Source organism: Carcharhinus amblyrhynchos, chromosome 9 (genome assembly GCF_965287045.1).
Source record: "Carcharhinus amblyrhynchos chromosome 9, sCarAmb.v2.hapA, whole genome shotgun sequence".
Classification (NCBI taxonomy): Eukaryota; Metazoa; Chordata; class Chondrichthyes; order Carcharhiniformes; family Carcharhinidae; genus Carcharhinus; species Carcharhinus amblyrhynchos.
The window spans coordinates 56312855-56335718 of record NC_137332.1 but is presented as its reverse complement, the minus strand read 5'-3'; the positions used below and the strand labels follow the sequence as shown (position 1 = coordinate 56335718).

At 44.5% G+C, this 22864-nt stretch overlaps 1 protein-coding gene across 3 annotated transcripts in view; it reads right to left on the bottom strand.

Moving 5' to 3' along the window:
- Window positions 1-22864, bottom strand: part of tprb (translocated promoter region b, nuclear basket protein) — a 129653-nt gene that overhangs the window by 53589 nt on the left and 53200 nt on the right. For all 3 annotated transcript variants that reach the window (XM_080195721.1, XM_080195722.1, XM_080195724.1), the window contains exons 23-29: window positions 17596-17748; window positions 9149-9265; window positions 7485-7688; window positions 6207-6391; window positions 2070-2217; window positions 1609-1746; window positions 80-211 (exon numbers count right to left, since the gene is read on the bottom strand). In XM_080195721.1, the coding sequence (XP_080051847.1) occupies window positions 80-211; window positions 1609-1746; window positions 2070-2217; window positions 6207-6391; window positions 7485-7688; window positions 9149-9265; window positions 17596-17748 (1077 nt within the window). The remainder of the gene's footprint in view (window positions 1-79; window positions 212-1608; window positions 1747-2069; window positions 2218-6206; window positions 6392-7484; window positions 7689-9148; window positions 9266-17595; window positions 17749-22864) is intronic.

The window sequence follows — 22864 nt, the reverse complement described above, 5'->3', positions numbered from 1 at the left end:
TAGGTAGTTTCTACTGTAGATATAGTGTTTATAAAAGCAATTACATATAGAAATCTAATGAAATCTGCCTGCATTATACCTGAGCACGGGCCTTCCAACGTTTGAGATCCTCATCAAGCAATTTCTTTTCTGCTTGTAACATGCCACTTTTCTCACTAAGCTCAGTATTAGACTCCTGAAGCGGCAGGATATCAGACTCCAACTTACAAATCTAAAAAATTGAACAATAATATTATGAACAAATATCAGCTCACATGCAAACTGAATATTCACATGAGCAGATTCCAAACTTAATTTCTTTGAAGCACGATGAAATATTACTGAAAGACTTTAGTTGCCACAAAAAATACTTTAAATCAACATCTTGAAACAATTAAAGCAATATACAAGTGTAAAGGATCAGAAAACATGACTGCAGTCCACCTGCTAAATCCCACAAAATACCAAATTATATTTTTTCACTATCCAGTATTCTTTGGTACTGGGATGATGGTTGTCTTCTGAGAGCAGACAGGGACCTTTGATTAGTTAAAGAGAGGTTAAAGATGTCTGCGAATACCCCCACCAGCTGGTCTGTGCAAGATCTGCATGCCAGCCCAGGTATCCCATCCGGACTAGTCATTTTCCGTGAGTCAACTTTCAAGAAAGCTGATCTGAGGTCTGAGTTGGTGACCTCAGATGTGTTTGGCCAAGGCTTCCAGGGTGGAGGGCATGCCCTTGCTGACCTCTTGCTCAAAATGGGCATTCAATACACTGAGCTCATCAGGGAAGGTGCATTGGTGCCAGCAGTTCTACATGCCTTCATCTTGCAGCCTATTATGTCTTGCCATTGTAAGTGGGAATCCGTGTAGCTAGCCTGGGGTTCTAGCTTGGCCCGGTACTTTTTGACATTTTTGATGGATCTCCATAGGTCATATCTGGCACTTGAAATAATTGACTCGATTCTCTGACAACGCTTGCAGCTGTGATGCTCTGGTCCTGTTGTCATGAATCAAGATTTGGCTGAGCACCTAATTCTCCATTCTCACAGGTAGCAGCATTGGGGCGTGAAAATTTGGAGATCTGCATTGAGGCTCAAATGCTCAGCAAGTGCCAAGACTCAACTCAAGGTAAAAAGCACTCTCAAGGTTAGAAATGTCACGCATTCGACAAATCACTGATTACAGATTCAGTAGAATGTTATTTATATACCTAAATACATTTTGTTTAGAAAAAATATATTTTTATAAAGAAAAAACACAAAGCAGAGAGAAATGTGAACCAGTGTGAGAAAACATTCAACTGCATCTATTGTGCACATTGAAGCATGTTTGGTTCATTAAAAGGTGAAAGCATTTTGACTGGTTGATAAACTGCTATAATGTAAACTGCTGCATAATGTAAACATTAAGTCAATACAAAGAAAATTACTGGGTGGCGAGGGTGGTAAAAGAGCCACATAGCAAAACTGTATTGGCCATCCATTTTGTCACCAGCAGAATTTTTACTTTTAATAATCTTCAAAATTACCAAATTAATTAATTCCATGATAATGGAAATCCATAATAAATTCCTGTAACTCTACACAGGAAAATGCATTGGATTTTTAAATCTAGAAAGTATACAGACCTTTGCTCGCGACTGCTGGAGTTCTTGCTCCAGCCTCTCTTTTTCATCTCTCAGCATCTTATTGGTCTCAATTAGAACATTCATGGTCTCAGTTTTCTTCATTAGCTCATCGTGTTGGGCCAGTGTTTTGGCAGTTACCTGAAAAGACATTCAAGCCAACAACTGAATGTATGAACAAATTGTTATTTTTGTTGAAAATAAAAACTACGCCAAACTATATAGCTTAAGGTCAGTAAACAACCGTTTGGATTCACTACTGTATTAAATCTTATGGAGCAAAGGTAAAAAACAAATTTGTTTCAATGTTCAAAATACATTTCAATCAAGTACATTTGCTGTATAAGACCCACATTTGAAATGCCAGGTGCTAGGCAATATTCCAGCTTCATGGTTTACAAGTAACTACCCTTCGATCAAAATCTTAGCTAGAGAATTAAAGCAATTCAGGTTGGTTTACTTACCTGCACCTTTTCCCTTTCAGAGTTGAGGCTTTCCTGCACTTCCTTCAAATCTCTCTCTAAATTCTCCACTCGCTGACGATATCGCAGTGATTCAACTTGGGCAACTTCAAATCTTGTTTCTGCAATTTCTCTTTCTCTTCGCACAAATCTAAGATGTATATATTTGCAGACTTGAACCCCTTTCCAAGCATTGACGACGCTTTAGCATCTCAACCTCTATTATAGGTTTACATTCAGTTAAGTGCATGATGACTATATCCAACTCTGGCAGATAGCAATACAAACTGAAAATATGTTTAACATTCCAGAACAGTTGATGGCCCTAAATATTTAGTAACATTAAAGGCAATATGCAACAGAATTTTGAAATAGCATAACTGGACCAAATACCCAGCAAAGCAAGAAGGTGGGAGGCGATGAGGGATACCTGAAGGACATCAGTAACCAAACAGGGACATGTGTGCAGGAGGGAGCAGAAAACAAGGAATCTTTGGGCCCATGGACATTTTTGTTTGGATAGAGACACATGAAGCTTTCATGATATTGAAAATTAAGTGGGCCGAGACCAAGTATCACCCAACTCACACCATTAGCGTTTTCATTTTCAAGGGACACAGGACCTCAAAAAAGATGTAGAAGGTAAATTCAGAAGGAATTGGGAGTTTGACGTATCTGAGCAGGAGGCTGAAAATGAAGGTGCCATAGAGTTGGTGGATCAGTGAAAGACTGATCCACGGCAAGGTGGACCTAAGTTCAATTCTGGCCTTGTGTCACTGTCTGTGTGCAAGTTTGCATGTTTTTCTTGTGTCTGTTTCCTCCGGGTGCCTCCCACAATCCAAAAATGTGCAGGTTAGGTGGAATGGTCATGAAAAATTGCCTGTCAGGGGATCAGCGTTGATGCACTCTTGATGGGCCAAATGGCCTCTTTCTGCACTGTAGGGATTCTATTCTACTGAGCAACTTAAGCAGCAAGTTGAATATTTTAAAAGCCCAATTATATGGGGAATAGAATGTAGATCAAAGAAAACAGCAAATGTGACTAAGCTCGTAATAGAGACGTATAAGCTAATACGTCTCTCATAGGGACGATGATACGTCTCTTATAGAGACATACAAGAGAATGAAGGGGATGGATAGGGTAGAGGTAGAGAGATTCTTCCCGCTCAGAAAAGACAGCAGGACTAGAGGGCACAGCCTCAAGATAAGGGAGGGAGGGAGGGAGGGAGGGAGGGAGGGAGGGAGAGCGGGGGGGGGCAGCAGTTTAGAACGGAGTTGAGGAGGAACTTCTTCACTCAAACACTCAAAGGGTGGTGAATCTCTGGAATTCTCTGCCCGTTGATGTGGTAGAGGCTACCTCGCTAAATATATTTAAGACACAGGTGGATAGGTTTTTGGTAGGCAAGGGAATTAAGGGTTATGGGGAGAAAGCAGGCAAGTGGAACTGAGCCACTTCAGATCAGCCATGATCTTATTGAATGGCAGGGCAGGCTCGAGGGGCGAGGTGGCCTACTCCTGCTTCTATTTCTTATGCTCTTACGTAATCCAGCGCTGAGGCTAATAAGGACATGGGTTCAAATGCCACGTTGGCAGTTGGTGGAATTTAAAATGCAATTAATAAAATCAACTGAAAGCTAGTCAGCAATGGTGCCATGAAGCTATCAACTGTTGCCCAAAACCACCTGGTTCACTCAAGTCCTGAGAGAAGGAAAGCTGTGATGTGGATGTGCCGGCGTTGGACTGGGGTAAACACAGTAAAAAGTCTGACAACTCCAGGTTTTAGTCCAACCAATTACAGAAGGAAAGCTGCCATTAAGTTGGAGGTCAAATAGGGATTGACAAATGCTGGTCTTGCCAGTGATGCCAACATCTCTCAAAAAGAATAAAAAGCACAGTGATTGTAAAAAGATAGGACAAGAGCAGAGTTTACTACTATGTGCTAATGTACACAAGAGGCCAAAAGAGAAAATGCTGGAAAATCTCAGCAGGTCTGGCAGCATCTGTAAGGAAGAACTACTGACGTTTTGAGTCCAGATGACCCTTTGTCAAAGCTAAAAGGCATAGAAAGTGGGAGATATTTATACTGTAGGGTGAGGGAATGAAAGATGAGTCATAGCCACAGAAACAAGGGGAAAGGCTGCTAAGGGCAGTCCATCAGGAAAATAGAAGGCATGAAAGGCCAAACAGCAGGGAAGCTGTAACAAACGATATATATGTGTGTGTGTGTGTGTGTGTGTGTGTGTGTGTGTGTGTGTGTGTGTTGGGGGGGGGGAAGGAATGGGTAAAGTTGACAAAAAGGAGGCAAGAGGGAGAAAAGGTAAGGAAAGTGGGGATAAAACAGGGGAAAGAATGGGAGGGAAGTAAAATAAATAAAGACAAATAAAAAAATGGAGGAGAACAGTTAAAAATGAAAAGAAAACTAAAACAATGGGATCGAGGTGGGGTAGAGCTAATCATCTGAAGTTGTTGAACTCAACGTTGGGATCGGAAGTTGCATGCCTAGCCTGAAGATTCAGATACTGCTCACCCAGCTTGCATTTAGCTTCCCTGGAACACTGCAGCAGGCCAAGGACAGACACGTGGGTGTGGGAGCAGGATTGTGTGTTAAAATGGCAAGTAACCGTAAAGTTAGGGTCCTGACTACGCATAGACCGAAATTGCTCAGCAAAACCATACCCAGTCTATGTTTGGTCTCTCCGATTATAGAGGAGACCACACTGGGGGCAGTGAATGCAGAAGACCAAATTGAAGGAGGTGCAAATGATATACTGCTTAACCTGAAATGCTTTGGACGTTGGATAGTAAGCATGGAAGAGGCGATGTGGCAGGTGTTATACCTTCTGCAATTACATGAGAAGGTGCCATGAGTGTTGGGTATAGTGGAGGAGTGGACTGGGTTATCCCAAAGGGAACAGTGTCTGCAGAATGCTGATAGAGGAGATGAGGGGAAGATGTGTTTGGTGGTGGCATCACACTGCAGTTGACAAAAATGGTGGAGGATTATGCTTTACAGATGGAGGCTATTGGGATGAAATATGAAAACAAGGACTCTATCCTTGTTCTGGTAAGGAAGGAAGGGGGTCAGAGTCATGCCGTGGGAGATTGGCCACATGCTGTTGAGGGCCCTGTTGACAACTGTAGGTGGGAAACCATGGTTGAGGAAGAAAGAGCACATATTAGAAGCATCACTTTGAAAAGTGGCATCACTGGAACAACTGCAACAGGGGCAAAGGAGCTGAGAGACAGGAATGGAGTCCTTACAGGATGTAGGGTGCCAAGAGCTGTAGTCCAGATAGCTATGGGAGTCAGTGGGCTTGCAATGGATATTACAAGAGGCCAGCCAGGAAAGCATGGCATTGGTTAATTCTGCAGGTGAAAAAAATATAAAGAGTACTTCGGTGCCAATGGGTATGATAGTGACAGATGATGTTACAGAAGCAGTAGGTGGTCGGTGCAATGGATATATGAACTGAGCTCAAGATAGAACAGAACGCCAAGGATTCTTGCAGCCTTGCTCAGGCTGTGCCAAAAGCAGGGCAGGAGGTGGAATCTGTGGCACAAGTTATAGTTTGTGCTAAGGGCCAAGGATGATGCATCCAATCATCCCACCAAGTAGCGATTGGATGTCAAACAAGCAGGAGATTTCAAGAGATGTAGTGGGGAGGTGGAGCTGGGCAAACACATGGAACCTGATCCCACACTTAATAATAACCCCAGCAAGACACAGATTTGAGAGATGTGCAGAAGTACCAGCATTTTAGTTGGTTACTTACAGCACACAAAGTGAATTGCAAAAACTGCATAACAATGTAACCAACCTACATAATCTAATAACTGTAAAACAACTATTTAGCATGAAATTCTGATTGATTCATTCACCTAATCTAGGGACAACTGTCACAGGATGTATTAACTAAATTAACAAAAATGGAAAAAAGGTCCAGTATTGAAATTGTACCAACAATGCATATTTCTTATCCTTCCCTCTCCCCATCACCATTCCCTCTGCTGCTAAGGAAGTTTTCTGGGAATATCATAATTAAATTTTGAATAAAATGGGACAAGGGGAAACTAAACAAGTACAGAGTTTCTGGGCATTTTTGACTTGCATAATTTCAATGACAAACTCATTTTAGTTACCTCAAAATTTCAAGTAGTTGCTCCTGGGACTTTCCCTCCTCATTAAAAGAGATATTCAAGGAGCTTTGACTTGCTTCATGCACAGTGGTTACCATCTTGTTACTAAGACTCTCCACTTGCTCAAGCAAGAGTTTGTTCTGTTTCTGCAGATCCTCACAACGAGTTGTCAGCTTAGAAATTTCATCCTAATCAAAATATTATAAAAAGAATTAATGATAGCTTTTAAGAGTTTTCCAGTTGCAGTCAACTCTGTAAAGTACTGTTCAGTTTATAAATTCTTCAACAATGCATTTGCCCCATTCCCATGAAACGTAGACAACATTAGGTGCAAATGTTCCTTGCAGAAAGTTGGTTTATCCCAACATTCAATGGCCTATGAGAATAACACAGGATGAAGCCAGGGAATAACCTGTTTTTGGTCTTATTGATGAATGGGCATTAAGAGTACGTTTCTCATGAAGCCACAAAAGCAGGATTGATAATTGAGTGCTGCAGACTTGATAGGCTGAATGGCCACCTCCTACACTGCAGGGATTCTATGATTTATGTGAATAAATTCAATCTTAGAACACATGCTTAACACAAGATCAGTATTTACAGTCCATTCCGAGTTGTCCTTCAAAGATGGTGATGGTGTCAATGAACCACTGCAATTCATGTGGTGAGTAATGCTGCCAGTGTATTCCAAGAGACCCAGGTGCAGTGAAGAAATAGCACAGCCCAAGTCAGGATAGCATGCAACTGGGATTGTGTTAGTTGCACAGGCTGTCCTGGTTCTTCTAGATGATTCTGATAGCGGGCCAGGGTTGTTAAAGCTTTGCTGAGTTGCTGCAGTATATCCTGTAGCTATAATAGAGCCATTGCTGTGCGAATCACTTCCTGTGCCATATTTTAGATGAAAAAATTCAAACTGTGGCAGCAGGGCTGATGCAGAAAACGAAGGAAGCATTCTCTCAGCATTGGGCCAATTTCAAGAAAAGCAAAGTTACAACCAAGAGACAGATTTATAATATTAAATTGTACTAACCATCATGCAGAGAGACTAAATAAAAAAAGGAGGATTTAAACTAGTACGGTAGAGGATTGAGTTGAAGTGATGAGATTAAACATACATGGCACACACTACGTCTTAAGTTGTGTAGGCATTACTCATGACTGTTTTAGAAGTGCCCTTCTGGAAGCAAAAGGAACGGATCAAGACGAGATCTTGATACACATTCTTCAAGCCAGATGGATATACAGAGAAAATTTACACATGACTGGAAACAAAGCAGTTACCTTCAATATTCTTTCAAGATCATCCTTCGCAGTCTTATACTCCAACATCTGTGTTTCAGCCTTCTGAGCAGCATCTTCCAATTTTTGTCGTACTTGGGAGTTCATGGATACTTGGTCTTTGGCAATCTGCAATGCTTCAACATCAGCAGCATGCAGCATCAGCTCACGTTCATACTTATTCTGTGCTTCAGAAGCCATCCTTGCCTAGCAGAGGAAAGAAACCCATATGAGATTTAAAATTTCCATGCAAGTGGCAGGTATCTTATCCATTTTAATTAAAATAGTTTTTGAGTGCCAAGTTCTTTCTTCAACGTGAAATTCACATTTTCAAACGCCATACCACACTGTTAAGTATTGGAAACACAAAGATATATGGCATAGAAAGATATCGCACCTTCCTGCTCTTGACCTGTAGCCCTTATTGGTTACATCACTTCAAATGCACTAATCTTTTTTAATGCAATGAGGATTTACGCGATATTACCTTTGACAGCAGTGAAGTCTAGCCACATAGCCTGTAAAATTACTCTTCATCTTCCCTCGAATCCTTCCAGCAATAATTTTAAGCTCATGCTTCTTAACAGAACTAGGTGTCATCTGTGCACTCTATTTAGGTCTCTTCAATTTTACCTATCTGATCTTTCCTCATAGCTAAAACTCACCATTCCTGGCAACATCCTTAAAATTTCTTCTTTGCATTATGCAATTACATCCTTCCTGTAACAATGACTAGAACTCTACTTGTATTTCAGCTGTGGTCTGGTGTTTTATCTAACAAAATCTATTTACACTCTAGGCCTTGGTCAATCTTGGAAAGTCTACTATTTGCTACCACCTAACCCACAGGTCCTGCTACTGTCAGGATTCTGTGAAAATGCATTCCAAAATCCCTGTTACTCTCCAGAATCCTACCATTTATTGTGCACTCCTTTACCTTGTCTATCGTCCATAAACGCATTCTCACGCTTGCAGAATTTCAATTCCAGATACCACTTTTCTGCTCACCAGTCTAGTCCATTGACATATTAGTGCAATACAGTAAGAAGTCTGACAACACCAGGTTTAAGTCCAACCAATTTATTTGATAGTCAACTCACAAGCTTGAGTAGATGGTGAGTCTACTAACAAATAAATCAGTTGGACTTAAACCTGGTGTTGTCAGACTTCTTACTGTGTTTACCCCAGTTCAACACCAGCATCTCCACATCATATTAGTGCAATCCAGATTTCTTTCTTACCATCTCAATCAAATTACGCAACCTTATTAAACATGCCCCTTTACATTCAAGGCTAAATTACTGATACTACCAACAGCAAGCGACCCGGTAATGAGCCTTATGGAATCCTACTTAGTGTAGATATCGAGCTTTAAAAACATCCACTGGTCATAGCCCTAGTTTCCCGCCAGAATCAATTTTGGATTCAACTTGTCACTTTTTTTTTGGATCCTTCGCGCATTCAATTTACCCACCAGTAAACAGTGCTGCATTTACCACTTCTGATAATTTTGTCTTTTACAAATGGGTCCTAGATTGCCTCGAAACAGGTCCGGAAGTAGAGAAGTAACTAACATACAAGAACTCTTAGCATTCATCATCCACTATTATAGCAACACAGGGCAAAGCAGATCCTGTAAACTCATCTTCCATTATAACTATACAAACCTGTTCTTGACAGTCAGCCCTTGCTTGCTGTTCATTGGTTGCAGCAGTTGCTGCTCGCTGAACAGCATCCTGAAGTTCAGCCTGGAGACTGCTCAAATTCCTCCTTAGTTCAGATGTCTGCAATTTTTGGGAAAATAAACACTGCATTAGAACAAATTTACTTGAATTTCTCTAACAAATCACAAATCTTCCAGTTTTATGCTGATAATAGTCAAAGATGTAATGAGATGATTAAATATGTAGAAATCAGTAGATGCAACTTCAAAGCAAATGTATTGGAGCATATGACCATACAATCAAGTGTTCTTGTTCATAAGACACAAAGCTAACATGCGGATGCAGCAAGCAATTTGGAACATCGTTTGCTGACTTTTATTGCAAGAGGATTTCAGTGCAGGAGCAAAGGTGTCTTGCTTCAATTGTGTAGAATCTTGATGAGACTGCATCTGGAATACTGTGAACAGTTTAGATCCCCTTACCCAAGGAAAGATGCTTGTCACAGAGTCCACCTGAGGCTTGCTCACCAGACTAATTTCTGGGATGAGGGGACCAGACCTGTATTTTCTCAAGTTATGGAGTGTGAGAGATGATCTCTGTCAAAATTCTACAGGGCTCAACAGGTAGTTGCTGTTTCCTTTGGCTGGAGTTCTAGAACCAGGTGTACACCATCTCAAAATAAGTAAAAGTAAAGTTTATTTATTAGTCACAAGTAAAACTTACATTAAAACGCTGCAATGAAGTTACTGTGAAACGCCCCCAGTCACCACAGTCCGGCACGCCTGTTCAGGTTACAGAATGTGGGAGGAAACCAAAGCACCCAGAGGAAATCCACACACAGACACAGGGAGAACATGCAAACTCCACACAGACAGTGACCCAAGCTGGGAATTGAACCCGAGTTTCTGGCACTGAGAAACAGCAATGCTAACCACTGTGCTACCGTGCCGCCCCAGAGGGCCATTGAGGACAGAGACAAGGAGGGATTTCTTCAAATGTGGTGAAGCTTTAGAATTATCTAACCCAGAAGGCTTTCAAAGTTCAGTCATTGAGTATGTCTCAGACAAGAGGGAAAAATGGATATATTTCTCGACACTAAGGGAGGTGGAGATAGTGCAGTGCAGAAGAAAAGGCATTGAGATAGATGATCAGTCATGATCTAACTGAATTCAGAGAAAGATTAAAGGGTCAAATTCGATGTTCCCAAAATCAAAATTCGCTCTTGCAAATTGCAATCACCTTTTGAGTACGACCTCAAGCACAGGTATTTAATGAGTTAAATCACAAGAACCAAGGGACTTTTTATTAAAAAAAGGCGAGTATGTTTAATGTTTATCAGCCTATTGCTGCCCAGTTTTAGCTGTGCATAATAAAACTTGATTTAAATACTAAATTAACCACGGTAAACAAGGCAGAGCTGAACATGTGATTAATTTCCAGCACTCATGACTTCAATATTAGCAAACAAGGTGGTTATTTGCAAGATTACACACATCCTGTAGACAACTCAATATTGAAGCTTTAAGCAAAAGCCCTATTTTGTAACATGATAGCACAGTAGTTAGCATTGCTGCTTCACAGTGCCAGAGGCCCGGGTTCGATTTCCCAGCTCCCAGGAGTTTGCACGTTTTCCCCATGTCTGCATGGGTTTCCCCTGAATGCTCCGATTTCCTCCCACATTCTGAAACACGCGCTGGTTAGGTGCATTGACCCAAATAGATGTCAGTCTGTGGCGACTAGGGGAATTTCACAGTGACTTCATTGCAGTGATGAATGTAAGCTGTACTTGTGACTAATAAATAAAGTTTATTTGTGGGCGGCATGGTAGCGCAATGGTTAGCACTACTGCTTCACAGCTCCAGGGACCTGGGTTCGAATCCCGGTTTGGGTCACTGTCTGTGTGGAGTTTGCATGTTCTCCTCATGTCTGCATGGGTTTTCTCCGGGTGTTCCTGTTTCCTCCTACAGTCCAAACATGTGCAGGTTAGGTTGATTGGCCATGCTAAAAAAATTGCCCCTTAGTGTCCTGAGATGTGTAGGTTAAAGGGATTAGCGGGTAAAATATATAGGGATATGGGGGAGAGCCTGGGCGGGATTATGTTCAGTGCAGACTCGATGGGCCTCTTTCTGCACTGTAGGGTTCTATGATTTGTCTTTATAGAATCATATAGTATTATGAACAAAGTGATTTATAATGTTCGAAAGAGAAATTCAAATCCTATTTTGATGTTTAACCTTTGCTCTTGCATCATTTTCATAAACTAATTTGGAGATATCTATTTACATACAGTTAATACCTTTGCTGTTTGGTAAGGCCTAATTCTCCCATTTTTCAAACATCTAATGGTAAGGAAAGCAAATAAAATCCAAACACTAAACAAAACTCATTGTTCTCCAGAGCAGTGTACCTGGTGGCTTTGGCGAGTATTGAATTTACTTGGAATCACTTTCTGACTGCACTTCCGGTTCGCGGGGTTTCTGTGTGTGTATTTTACTTCCGTACCAGAAGTTAGGCGAGGGAATTGTCGGGAAGGGGGAGCGGGGGGTATAAAAAGAAGGCAGTGATAGACAGCGGGCAGCAGAGTGAGAGTTATAAGGGCTTTGGCTCGCTGGGCTTAGGCGAGAGCAGGCTTAGAGAAGGTGAGTTGCAGTTTCTATCTTTCCCGGGTTGCGTTTCGACACATACAAACCCAAGGGAGGTTGGGACATGGCAGGGGCTATGGGGAGGAGCATAAGCTGAGTTAGGTACCACATGTGGGAGTTCTTGGAGGCATCGCGTCTCCCGAGGGTCCACATCTGTGTTAAGTGTTTAGAGTTGCAGCGGTTAAGGGCCCGGGTCAGGCAACTAGAGGGGCGTTTAGAGGATGCGTTTCTGGTCAGGGAAAATGAAGAGTTAATGGCTAGGAACCATGAGCAAGAGGAGGTCCCAGGGGCTGAGGAGCAGGATGGGTGGACAACTGTCAAGAGGAAGAAGAGGAAGAAGAAGAATAGTCCTGGTCCTCAGACCTCCCCAGTGGCTCCCCAAGGTTCATCGACAGGGGCACAAAAGGATAGTCAGGTGGGCCAGAATAACTCAGAGGGACAGAAGGGGGCTGGCAATGTGATAGTGGTAGGGGATGGGAAAGTCAAAGGAATCGACAGGAGGTTCTGTGGGCAGAGGCGTGACTCCAGGATGGTGTTCTGCCTCCCTGGAGCAGGGGTACAGGACATAACGGGAAGGATAGAGGGAATTTGAGCTATGAGGAGAGGCTGAATAAACTAGGCTTGTACTCGTTAGAGTTTAGAAGAATGAGGGGAGATCTCATTGAGACGTATAAGATGATGAATGGGATGGATAGGATAGAGGTGGAGAGACTCTTCCCGCTCAAAAAAGACAGTAGGACTAGGGGGCACAGCCTCAAGATAAAGGGGAGGCGGTTTAGAACAGAGTTGAGGAGGAACTTCTTCACTCAAAGGGTGGTGAATCTCTGGAATTCTCTACCCGTTGAAGTGGTGGAGGCTGCCTCGCTAAATATTTTCAAGAAGCGGGTTGATGGGTTCTTGATAAGAGAGGGGATTAAGGGTTATGGGGAGAGGGCGGGAAAGTGGAACTGAGCCACGACAGATCAGCCATGATCTTATTGAATGGCGGGGCAGGCTCGAAGGGCTAGATGGCCTACTCCTGCTCCTATTTCTTATGTTCTTATGTTCTTAATTTTCAAAGGGGAGGGGACCCAGGCAGAGGTAATAATACACACAGGGGAGAGGGACGTAGGAAGGTGGAATAGGGCAGATGTACATAGGCAATTTAGGGAGTTGGGGTCCAAACTGAAGAGCAGGACCTCCAGGGTGGCATTCTCTGGGCTGCTGCCTAGTACCGGTAGGGCTAGGAATAACGAGATCATGCAGCTGAATGCATGGCTGAGGGATTGGTGCAAGGTAGAGGGCTTCACTTCTGTAGACCACTGGGAGGTATTTGTGAGAGAAAGGCAACTGTATAGGAGGGATGGGGAGAATTTGAATGGGAGAGGGACAAATGTCTTAGCAGGGAGGTTAGCTGGAGTGTTTAGCCAGGGTTTAAACTAATGGGGGGGGGGGGGGGGATGTGACTGATAGCTCAGTAAACACTGGGGTCGGGAGGGAGTTGGGTGATAGGGTAGGTTTGGGTGAAAGGAAAATTAGCAGGCAGGGAGGTTCTGAGAGGCACTGGTGGGTTGGACTGCGTCTGTTTCAATGCGAGGAGTGTGACGGGTAAGACGGATGAGCTTAGGGCCTTGATGTTTGTGAGGAAGTTAGATGTGGTGGCAGTAACGGAGACATGGTTACGTGAAGGGCAGGATTGGCAGCTGAATGTTCCTGGGTATAAGTGTTTTAGGTGTGACAGAGGAGGGTTGAAGAGAGGAGGTGGGGTGGCGTTGTTAGTAAAGGAGCACATCACAGCAGTGCAGAGGGAGGACAATATGGAGGAGTTAGGGATTGCGTCTCCGTGGGTGGAGTTGAGAAATAAAAAGGGAGAGATTACGATGCTAGGGGTATACTATACGCCACCCAACAGTCCGAAGTCAGTGGAGGAAGGTATTTGCAGAGACATTTTAGATAGGTGCAGAAAGAATAAGGTGGTTGTAGTGGGTGACTTTAACCTTCCTGGAGTAGATTGGAAGGTGCCTAGAGCTGGGGGTACGGAGGGAGAGGAGTTTGTAAAGTGTGCGTTGGAAGGGTCCCTAAAGCAGTACGTAACTAGCCCAACTAGGGAGGGGGCTATACTGGATTTAGTGCTGGGAAATGAGCTGGGGCAGGTGGTTGAGGTTGAGGTAGGCAAACATGTGGCTAACAGTGACCACAAGTCCGTCTACTTTAGGATAAAAATGGAAAGGGATGAGTGCTGGCCGAAGGGGAGGGTTCTGAACTGGGGGAAGGCGAGCTATAGTCAGATTAGGAGGGAGCTGAAGGACACTAATTGGGAGAGGTTGTTAGCTGGCAAGTCCACGGTTGATAAGTGGGAGGTTTTTAAGGGCAAACTGAAAATGTTGCAGGAAAGGCACGTGCTGGTAAAGAGGAAGGATGGGAAAGGCAGGATTAGGGAGCCGTGAATTACAGGGGGTATAGAAGACTTGGTCAGGAAGAAGAGGGAGGCATATGTTAGGTCGAAACAACTGGGAACGGAAAGTGCACTGGAGGAATATAGAGAGAGTAGGAGGGAACTAAAAAGGGGAGTTAGAAGGGCGAAAAGGGGGCATGAAATGGCCTTGGCCGATAGGATTAAGGAAAATCCAAAAGCGTTTTACTCTTATATTAGGAGCAAGAGAGCGGTTAGAGGGAAAATTGGTCCTCTTAGGGACAAGGGAGGGGAGCTATGTATCGAGACTGAGGGAATGGGGAAAGATCCTGAATGAATACTTTGCGTCGGTATTCACGAAGGAGGGGATCGGAGTCGTGTAGTGTCTTGGAGGGAGCTGTAGATCAGTGGAAGGAAATATCCATTACGAGGGAGGAAGTGCTAAGGTTTTTAGGTAGCATAAAAACGGATAAAGCTCCAGGGCCTGATGGTATTTATCCCAGGCTGCTTACAGAGGTGAAAGATGAAATTGCTGGGCCTCTGACGCAAATCTTTGTCTCTTCTTTGGACACAGGTGAGGTCCCAGAAGACGGGAGGGTAGCTAATGTGGTACCGCTGTTTAAAAAGGGTAGTAGGGATAACCCTGGTAATTATAGACCAGTGAGTTTGACATCGGTGGTAGGAAAATTATTGGAAAAAATTCTCAGGGGTAGGATGTATGAGCATTTGGAACGTTGCGATCTGATTAGGGATACGCAACATGGCTTTGTTCGGGGGAGGTCTTGCCTTACGAATCTGGTGGAATTCTTCAAGGAGGTGACAAAAACGGTTGACAATGGGCGAGCCGTTGATGTCATCTATATGGATTTCAGTAAGACGTGTGACAAAGTCCCTCACGGTAGGCTGGTAGAAAAGGTTAAGGCACATGGGATACAAGGACAGGTAGCTAGGTGGGTCGAAAACTGGCTGGGAAATAAGAGACAGAGAGTGGTTGTCGAAGGGACCTTTTCTGGCTGGAGGCCAGTCACCAGTGGTGTGCTGCAGGGCTCAGTACTGGGACCTCTCCTCTTTGTAGTATATATAAACGACTTGGAAGAGGGTGTACGTGGTGTGATCAGCAAATTTGCGGGTGACACCAAGATGGTAGGATTGGCAGATACTGAGGAGGACTGTCAGGTGACACAGCAGGATATAAATAGGGTGGTATATTGGGCAGATAGATGGCAGATGGAATTTAATCCTGACAAATGCGAGGTGATGCATTTTGGAAGGAATAATGCAGAGAGGAGTTATGTGATAAAAGGTAGACCGATTAAGAGTATAGAGATACAGAGGGACCTGGGAGTGCAGGTGCACAACTCTCTGGAGGTGTTGACACAGGTAGAGAAGGTTGTGAAGAAAGCTTATGGAATGCTAGCCTTTATAGGAAGGGGTATAGAGTATAAGAGCTGCCGTCTAATGCTTCAGTTGTACAGACCGTTGGTTAGGCTGCATTTGGAGTACTGCGTCCAGTTCTGGTCACCTTACTACCGGAAGGGCGTGGAGACCCTGGAGAGGGTGCAGAGGAGGTTCACCAGGATGTTGCCTGGCATGGAAGGACTGAGTTACGAGGAAAAGTTGGAGAAACTGGGGCTCTTCTCCTTAGAAAGACGGAGATTAAGGGGTGATATGATAGAGGTATATAAAATACTGAAGCGAATAGATAGAGTCAACAGTGGTAGGCTTTGCCCTAGATTGGGGGCAATTACAAGAGGTCACGATCTAAGGGTGAGTGGGGAGAAGTATAATTTGGATATGAGAGGAAGGTTTTTCACACAGAGGGTCGTGGGGGTGTGGAACACGCTACCGAGTAGGGTGGTGGAGGCAGGCACGTTGGACTTGTTTAAGGTCTACTTAGACAGACACATGAGCGAAGCAAGGATGGAGGGTTATAGTAGATGTTATTAAATAGGGTCAGAGCCTCGGGACGACACCGGAAATGTAGTTTTATATGTTAACGTATTGTCTTTTTATTCCACAGGTGTCGGTCCACCTTGTTATCAAACGAGGGGCAGGCACACGGTGGGTCATGCGTGGGCTGCTCTTGGAGGTTCCGGGAGTGGCCTAGTACTTTGTGTCGTTGTGTGTGCTTAGTCCTGGACCAGCAGATGGGCACCGCAAGTGCAACTGCGAGGTGGTCCACTTTGGTAGGAATAATGATAGGAAGGATTATTACTTAAGTGGCGAAAAACTGCAGCAGGCGACGGTGCAGAGGGACCTCGGGGTCCTTGCGCATGAGTCGCAAAAACCCAGCTTGCAGGTGGTCAGGAAGGCGAATGGGATGCTGGCCTTCATAGCGAGGGGGATTGAATATAAAAGTAGGGAGGTCTTGCTGCAGCTATATAGGGCATTGGTGAGGCCGCAGCTGGAGTACTGTGTGCAGTTTTGGGTGCCGTACTTACGCAGGGATATTTTGGCCTTGGAGGGAGTGCAGAGGAGGTTTACTAGGCTGATGCTGGAGTTGAGGGGGTTGAGCTTTGAGGAGAGGCTGAATAAACTAGGCTTGTACTCATTAGAGTTTAGAAGAATGAGGGGAGATCTCATTGAGACGTATAAGATGATGAATGGGATGGATAGGATAGAGGTGGAGAGACTCTTCCCACTCAGAAAGGACAGTAGGACTAGGGGGCACAGCCTCAAGATAAAGGGGGGGGCGGTTTAGAACGGAGTTGAGGAAGAACTTCTTCACTCAAAGGGTGGTGAATCTCTGGAATTCTCTGCCCGTTGAAGTGGTGGAGGCTGCCTCGCTAAATATTTTTAAGACGCGGGTTGATGGGTTTTTGATAAGAGAGGGGATTAAGGGTTATGGGGAGAGGGCGGGAATGTGGAACTGAGCCACGACAGATCAGCCATGATCTTATTGAATGGCGGGGCAGGCTCGAAGGGCTAGATGGCCTACTCCTGCTCCTATTTCTTATGTTCTTATGTTCTAACAGCTCAGTGACTATCACTGCTAGCTGTGCAGATACATGGATTTGGGCCTTTGTCTGTGCGAGTTTGCGCATTCTCCCTGTGGTTGCGTGGGTTTCCTCCGGGCGCTCCGGTTTCCTCCCACACCCCAAAGATGTGCTCTTAGGCTGATTGGTGTACCAAATTGACACTATTCTCCCCTGAATCTGGCTACATTAGGGGTTCCACTCACATACACACAGGGCGGGGTAGGTGTGGGAAGATGCAGTGGCGCGGGCTCGTTGGGCCGAAGGGCCTGTTTCCCGTGCTGGGATGTTCTTTGTTTTGTTTTGTAAAACTCAGTTTGAAATCAACATCTTATTGCCTCTATCAAATATATCATCCATAAAGAGACAAATTAACAGCATTTTTATTGCATGTCAATTCATTTCAATGGTTGAATACCATTTCCTAATAAAAGACCATACCTGTTGTTCTAAGTTTTCTATAGATTTCCGTTTCTCATCAGTGAGGGCTTGTTTCTCATTCTCAGCTTCCAACATACGCTTTTCCAACTGTCTCTGGTACTCAGCAGACTCTTTAAGACTAGATTCTACTGCAGCCCGTACCTCTTCAGTCACCTGAGAAAAGGATCAAGATAAATAGTTTAATCATTCTGGTCCATTTAAATAGCTGGCAAATTCAATTCAATTTCCCACAGAACGCTATCTAAACCAATTTCAGTCTCAATGCCACTTTTGCTTGTGATAACAAAGTTATCCTTATGTGACACATGCAGTCATTCTCAAGACAAAGGCAAAATACTGCAGATACTGGAATCTGAAAACAAAATAGAAAATGCTGTAGAACATCAACAGGTCTGACAGCATCAGTGGAGAGAGAACAGAGCCAACATCGGGTCTGTTCTCTCTCCACAGATGTTCTTATGCCTGCCAAGATTTTCCCACGTTTTTTGTCTTTGATGCAATCATTTGGCTGAATGAGTGGGCAAGGACCTGACAGATGAAGTATAGAGTTAACCAATGTGAGGTTATCCACTTTGGTAGAAATAACAGGAGGAGGATTGTTATTTAAAGGGTGAAAAGCTGCAGCATACTGCAGTGCAGAGGGACCTGGGGTCCTATGCACAAAAAACCCAGTCTGCAGGTGATCAAGAAGGCGAATGGAACGTTGGCCTTTATAATGAGGGGGATAGAATATAAAAGTAGGGAGGTCTTGCTGCAACTGTACAGGGCACTGGTGAGACTGCAGCTGGAGTACTGTGTGCAGTTTTGGTCCCCGTATTTGCGAAAGGACATATTAGCCTTGGAGGGACTACAGGGAAGGTTCACCAGGCTGATACCAGAGATGAGGGGATTAGTTTATGAAGAGCGATTGAATAGACTGGGTCTGTAATCATTAAGAGTTTAGAAGGCTGAGTGGGAATCTTATAGAGACATCTAAGATAATGAAGGAGCTAGATAGGGTAGAGGTAGAGAGATGCTTCCCACTTAGAAAAGATCGCAGAACTAGAGGGCACAGCCTCAAAATAAGGTGGGGGGGGGCGCAGTTTAGAACAGAGTTGAGGAGGAACTTCTTCACTCAAAGGGTGGTGAATCTCTGGAATTCTCTGCCCATTGAAGTGGTGGAGGCTACCTCGTTGAATATATTAAGTCACGGGTAGATAGATTTCTGATAGACAGGGGAATTAAGGGTTATGGGGAGAAAGCGGGAAAGTGGAACTGATTCACTTCAGATCAGCCATGATCTTATTGAATGGCGGGGCAGGCTCGAAGGGCTAGATGGCCTACTCCCGCTCCTATTTCTTATGTTCTTATTCTTGTTGAACTGCAAATTAATAGGTATATGGCACAACACAACGCAACTGGAGTTGGGCAATTGTAACTTAAAATGTACAAATTGAAGGGATGGCTCTTGCTTAATTACTGAATAAGGGCAAATTTTTCCACATGAATACTTCTGACCATGACACAGAATGGCATCCAATGTATTACGAATACTGGACTTGATGGTTTTAACCTGTTTCTTTGAATTTAAGTCAACATTGAGTGGGAAGGAGAGGGGATTGGGACCTCCTATGAGATCAGCCAAGAGATAAATCTATGATATAATAATTAATCCACCCAGGAAAAAACCCACGATCTGCTTACTTATTGTGGAAATCAAATTTAACTCCAATTTAATATCAGGTATTTTTTGATGCAATGAAGCTGATGTTGGATGGAAAGAACAGCAGAGTGTGCCTACTGCAATGGCAAGCTTTCCCACCATGTAGTGCAACACGTACAAGAGAACAGGCACACATTCCATGACATATTGCTGACCTTTGACCTCTGAATCACCCATCCCATCCCACTTTCTAAATCATCAAATTGATGATATAGGCACCTGATGATTTGATAGCAGGATGGGTGAATCAGAGACCACCTGCCAAAATACAACAAATTGATGACCTGGGTGCCATTTTCTAGCAAACCAGGGACGTATCCTAGACATCCTGAAAGGGGAGGGATGAGGAGCCTGAGGTCATGGTACGTATCGGTACTGCTGACATAGGCAGGAAGAGGGAAGGGGTCATGAAAAGGGATTATAGAGAATTAGGTAGACAGCTGAGAAAGAGGAACGCGAAGGTAGTAATCTTGGGATTGCTGCCTGCACCACAGGAGACCGAGAACAGGAATGGAATGAGGTGGAGGATGAATGCATGGCTGAGGGACTCGAGTAGGGGGCAGGGATTCAGCTTCCTGGATCACTGGGGCCTCTTTAGGGGCAGGTGTGACCTGTACAATAAAGATGGGTGGCACTTGAATCCCAGGGGGACCAATACCTCAGCAGGAAGGTTGGCTAGGGCAACTGGGGGGACTTTAAACTAGAAAGGCTGGGGGGAGGGAATCGAGACGAGGTGACTGAGAGCAACAAGGAGGTTAGCTCCCAAGTAGAGAAGGACTGTAGACAGTATGAGAGGGAGGTTAGACGGGTGATGGAGAAGGGAAGTGCACAGACCAAGGGTCTGAGGTGTGTCTATTTTAACACCAGGAGTGTAGTGAATAAAGTGGATGAGCTTAGGGCGTGGATTACTGCTTGGGAATGTGATGTGGTGGCCATTACGGAGACTTGGATGTCTCAGGGACAGGGCTGGGTATTTCAGGTGCCAGGATTCAGATGTTTCAGGAAGGACAGGTAGGGAGGCAAAAGAGGTGGCGGGGTGACACTGTTGATCAGGGACAGTGTCACGGCTGTAGAGAAGGTGGATGCCGTGGAGGGACTGTCTACGGAGTCTCTGTGGGTGGAAGTTAGGAACAGCAAGGGGTCAATAACTTTTCTGGGTGTTTTGAATAGGCCGCCCAATAGTGACAGGGAAGTTGAGGTGCAGATAGGGAAACAGATCCTAGAGAGATGTAATAATAACAGAGTGGTCATGATGGGAGACTAATTTCCCAAACATCGACTGGAATATCTCTAGAGTAAGGGGTTTGGATGGGGAGGAGTTTGTTAGGTGTATTCAGGAGAGTTTCCTGTCACAGGACATCAGGAGAGGCTGTACTTGACCTGATGCTGACTAATGAATCTGGACAGGTGTCAGATCTCTCGGTGGGAGAGCATCTTGGGGATGGCGATCATAATTCTCTCCTTCACAATAGCATTGGAAAGAGATAGGATCAGGCAGGCTAGAAAGGTGTATATCTGGAGTAAGGGGAAATATGAAGACACAGGCAGAAAATTGGACGAGTAAACTGGAAGATGGTGTTCTTGGGGAAAAGTAATGAAGGAAGGTGACGGATTTTCAAGGAATGTTTGTCTGGAGCTCTGCATGACAATGTTCCGATGAGACAGGGAGGTTTTGGTAGGTCACGAGAATCGTGGTGCACAAAGGTTGTGATGAACCTAGTCAGGAAAAGAAAAGCGTTCAAAAGGTTCAGAGAGCTAGGAGATGTTGAGGATCTAGAGGAGTACAGGGTTTGTAGAAAGGAGCTTAACAAGGAAATTAGGAGAGCCAGAAGGGGTCATGAAAAGGCCTTGGCAGGTAAGATTAAGGAGAGCCCCAAGGCGTTCTACAAATATGTGAAGAGTAAAAGGATGAGAAGAAGTGAAGGGATTGGACCTACAAAAGGTGAAGGGCGAACAGGAAAAAATGGCTGAGGTGCTTAATGAGTACTTTGCCTCGGTATTCACGGTGGAAAACGATCTGGGAGGTTGTACTGCAGGTTCGCAGCGGACTGAAAAGATTGAGTATGTAGACGTTAAGAAAGATGTGTTGGAACTTTTAAATTCTATCAAGATATTTAAGCCGCCGGGACCAGATGGAACGTACCCCAGGTTACTGTGGGAGGTGAGGGAAGAGATTGCAGAGCCCCAATGATGATCTTTGCATCGTCGATGGAGACAAGAGAGGTTCCAGAGGATTGCGGATGTGGTCCCTATTTTCAAGAAAGGGAACAGGGATAGCCTGGGAAATTACCGACCGGTGAGTCTGAATATGGAGAGTATTCTGAGGGACAGGATTTATGAACATTTAGAGGAGTTTAGCATGATCAGAAATAGTCAGCACGGCTTTGTCAAGGGCAGGTCGTGCCTCACGAGCCCAGTTGAGTTCTTCGAAAATGTGACTGAACACATTGACGAAGGAAGAGTGGTGGATGTGGTTTACATGGACTTCAGCAAGGCGTTTGATAAGGTCCCCCATGCAAGACTTCTTGAGAAGGTGAGGGGGCATGGGATCCAAGGGGCTGTTGCCCTGTGGATCCAGAACTGGCTTGCCTGCAGAAGGCAGAGTGGTTGTGGATGGGTATTTTTCTGCATGGAGGTCGGTCACCAGTGCAGTGCCCCAGGGATCTGTTCTAGGACCCTTGCTGTTTGTCATTTTCATAAATGACCTGGATGAGGAAATGGAGGGATGGGTTAGTAAGTTCGCCGACGACACAAAGGTTGGTGGGTGTTGTGGATAGTCTGGAGGGACGTCAGAAGTTGCAGCGAAACATAGATAGGACACAAGACTGGCAGAGAAGTGGCAGATGGACTTCAATGCGGATAAATGTGTAGTGGTCCATTTTGGCAGGTCCAATGGGATGAAGGAGTACAACATCAAGGGTAGGAGTCTTAGCAGTGTTGAGGAGCAGAAGGATCTTGGGGTCTGGGTCCATAGGACTCTTAAATCGGCCTCGCAGATGGAGGATATGGTCAAGAAGGCATATGGTGTGCTAGCCTTCAGTTATCGAGGGATTGAGTTTAGAAGTCGGGAGGTAATGCTACAACTTTATAAGACCCTTGTCAGACCCCACTTGGAGTACTGTGCACAGTTCTGGTCGCATCACTACAAGGAGGATGTGGAAGCTATTGTGACCGTGCAGAGGAGATTTACAAAGATGTTGCCTGGTTTGGGAGGCATGCTTTATGAAGATAGGTTGAGGGAGCTAGGTCTCCTCCCTGGAGAGATGAAGGTTGAGAGGCGACCTGATAGAGGTTTATAAAATGTTGAGAGGTATAGATAGGGTGGATTCTCGGAGGCTATTTCCCAGAGCTAAAATGGTCGCTATGAGAGGACACAGGTTTAAGGTGCTGGGGAGCAGGTACAGAGGTGGTGTCAGGGGCAAGTTTTTCACTCAGAGGGTGGTGAGCGAGTGGAATCGGCTGCCATCGGTGGTGGTAGAGGCAAACTCGCTGGGGTCTTTTAAGAGACTTCTGGATGAGTACATGGGACTTAATGGGATTGAAAGTTATAGATAGGCCTGGTAGGTA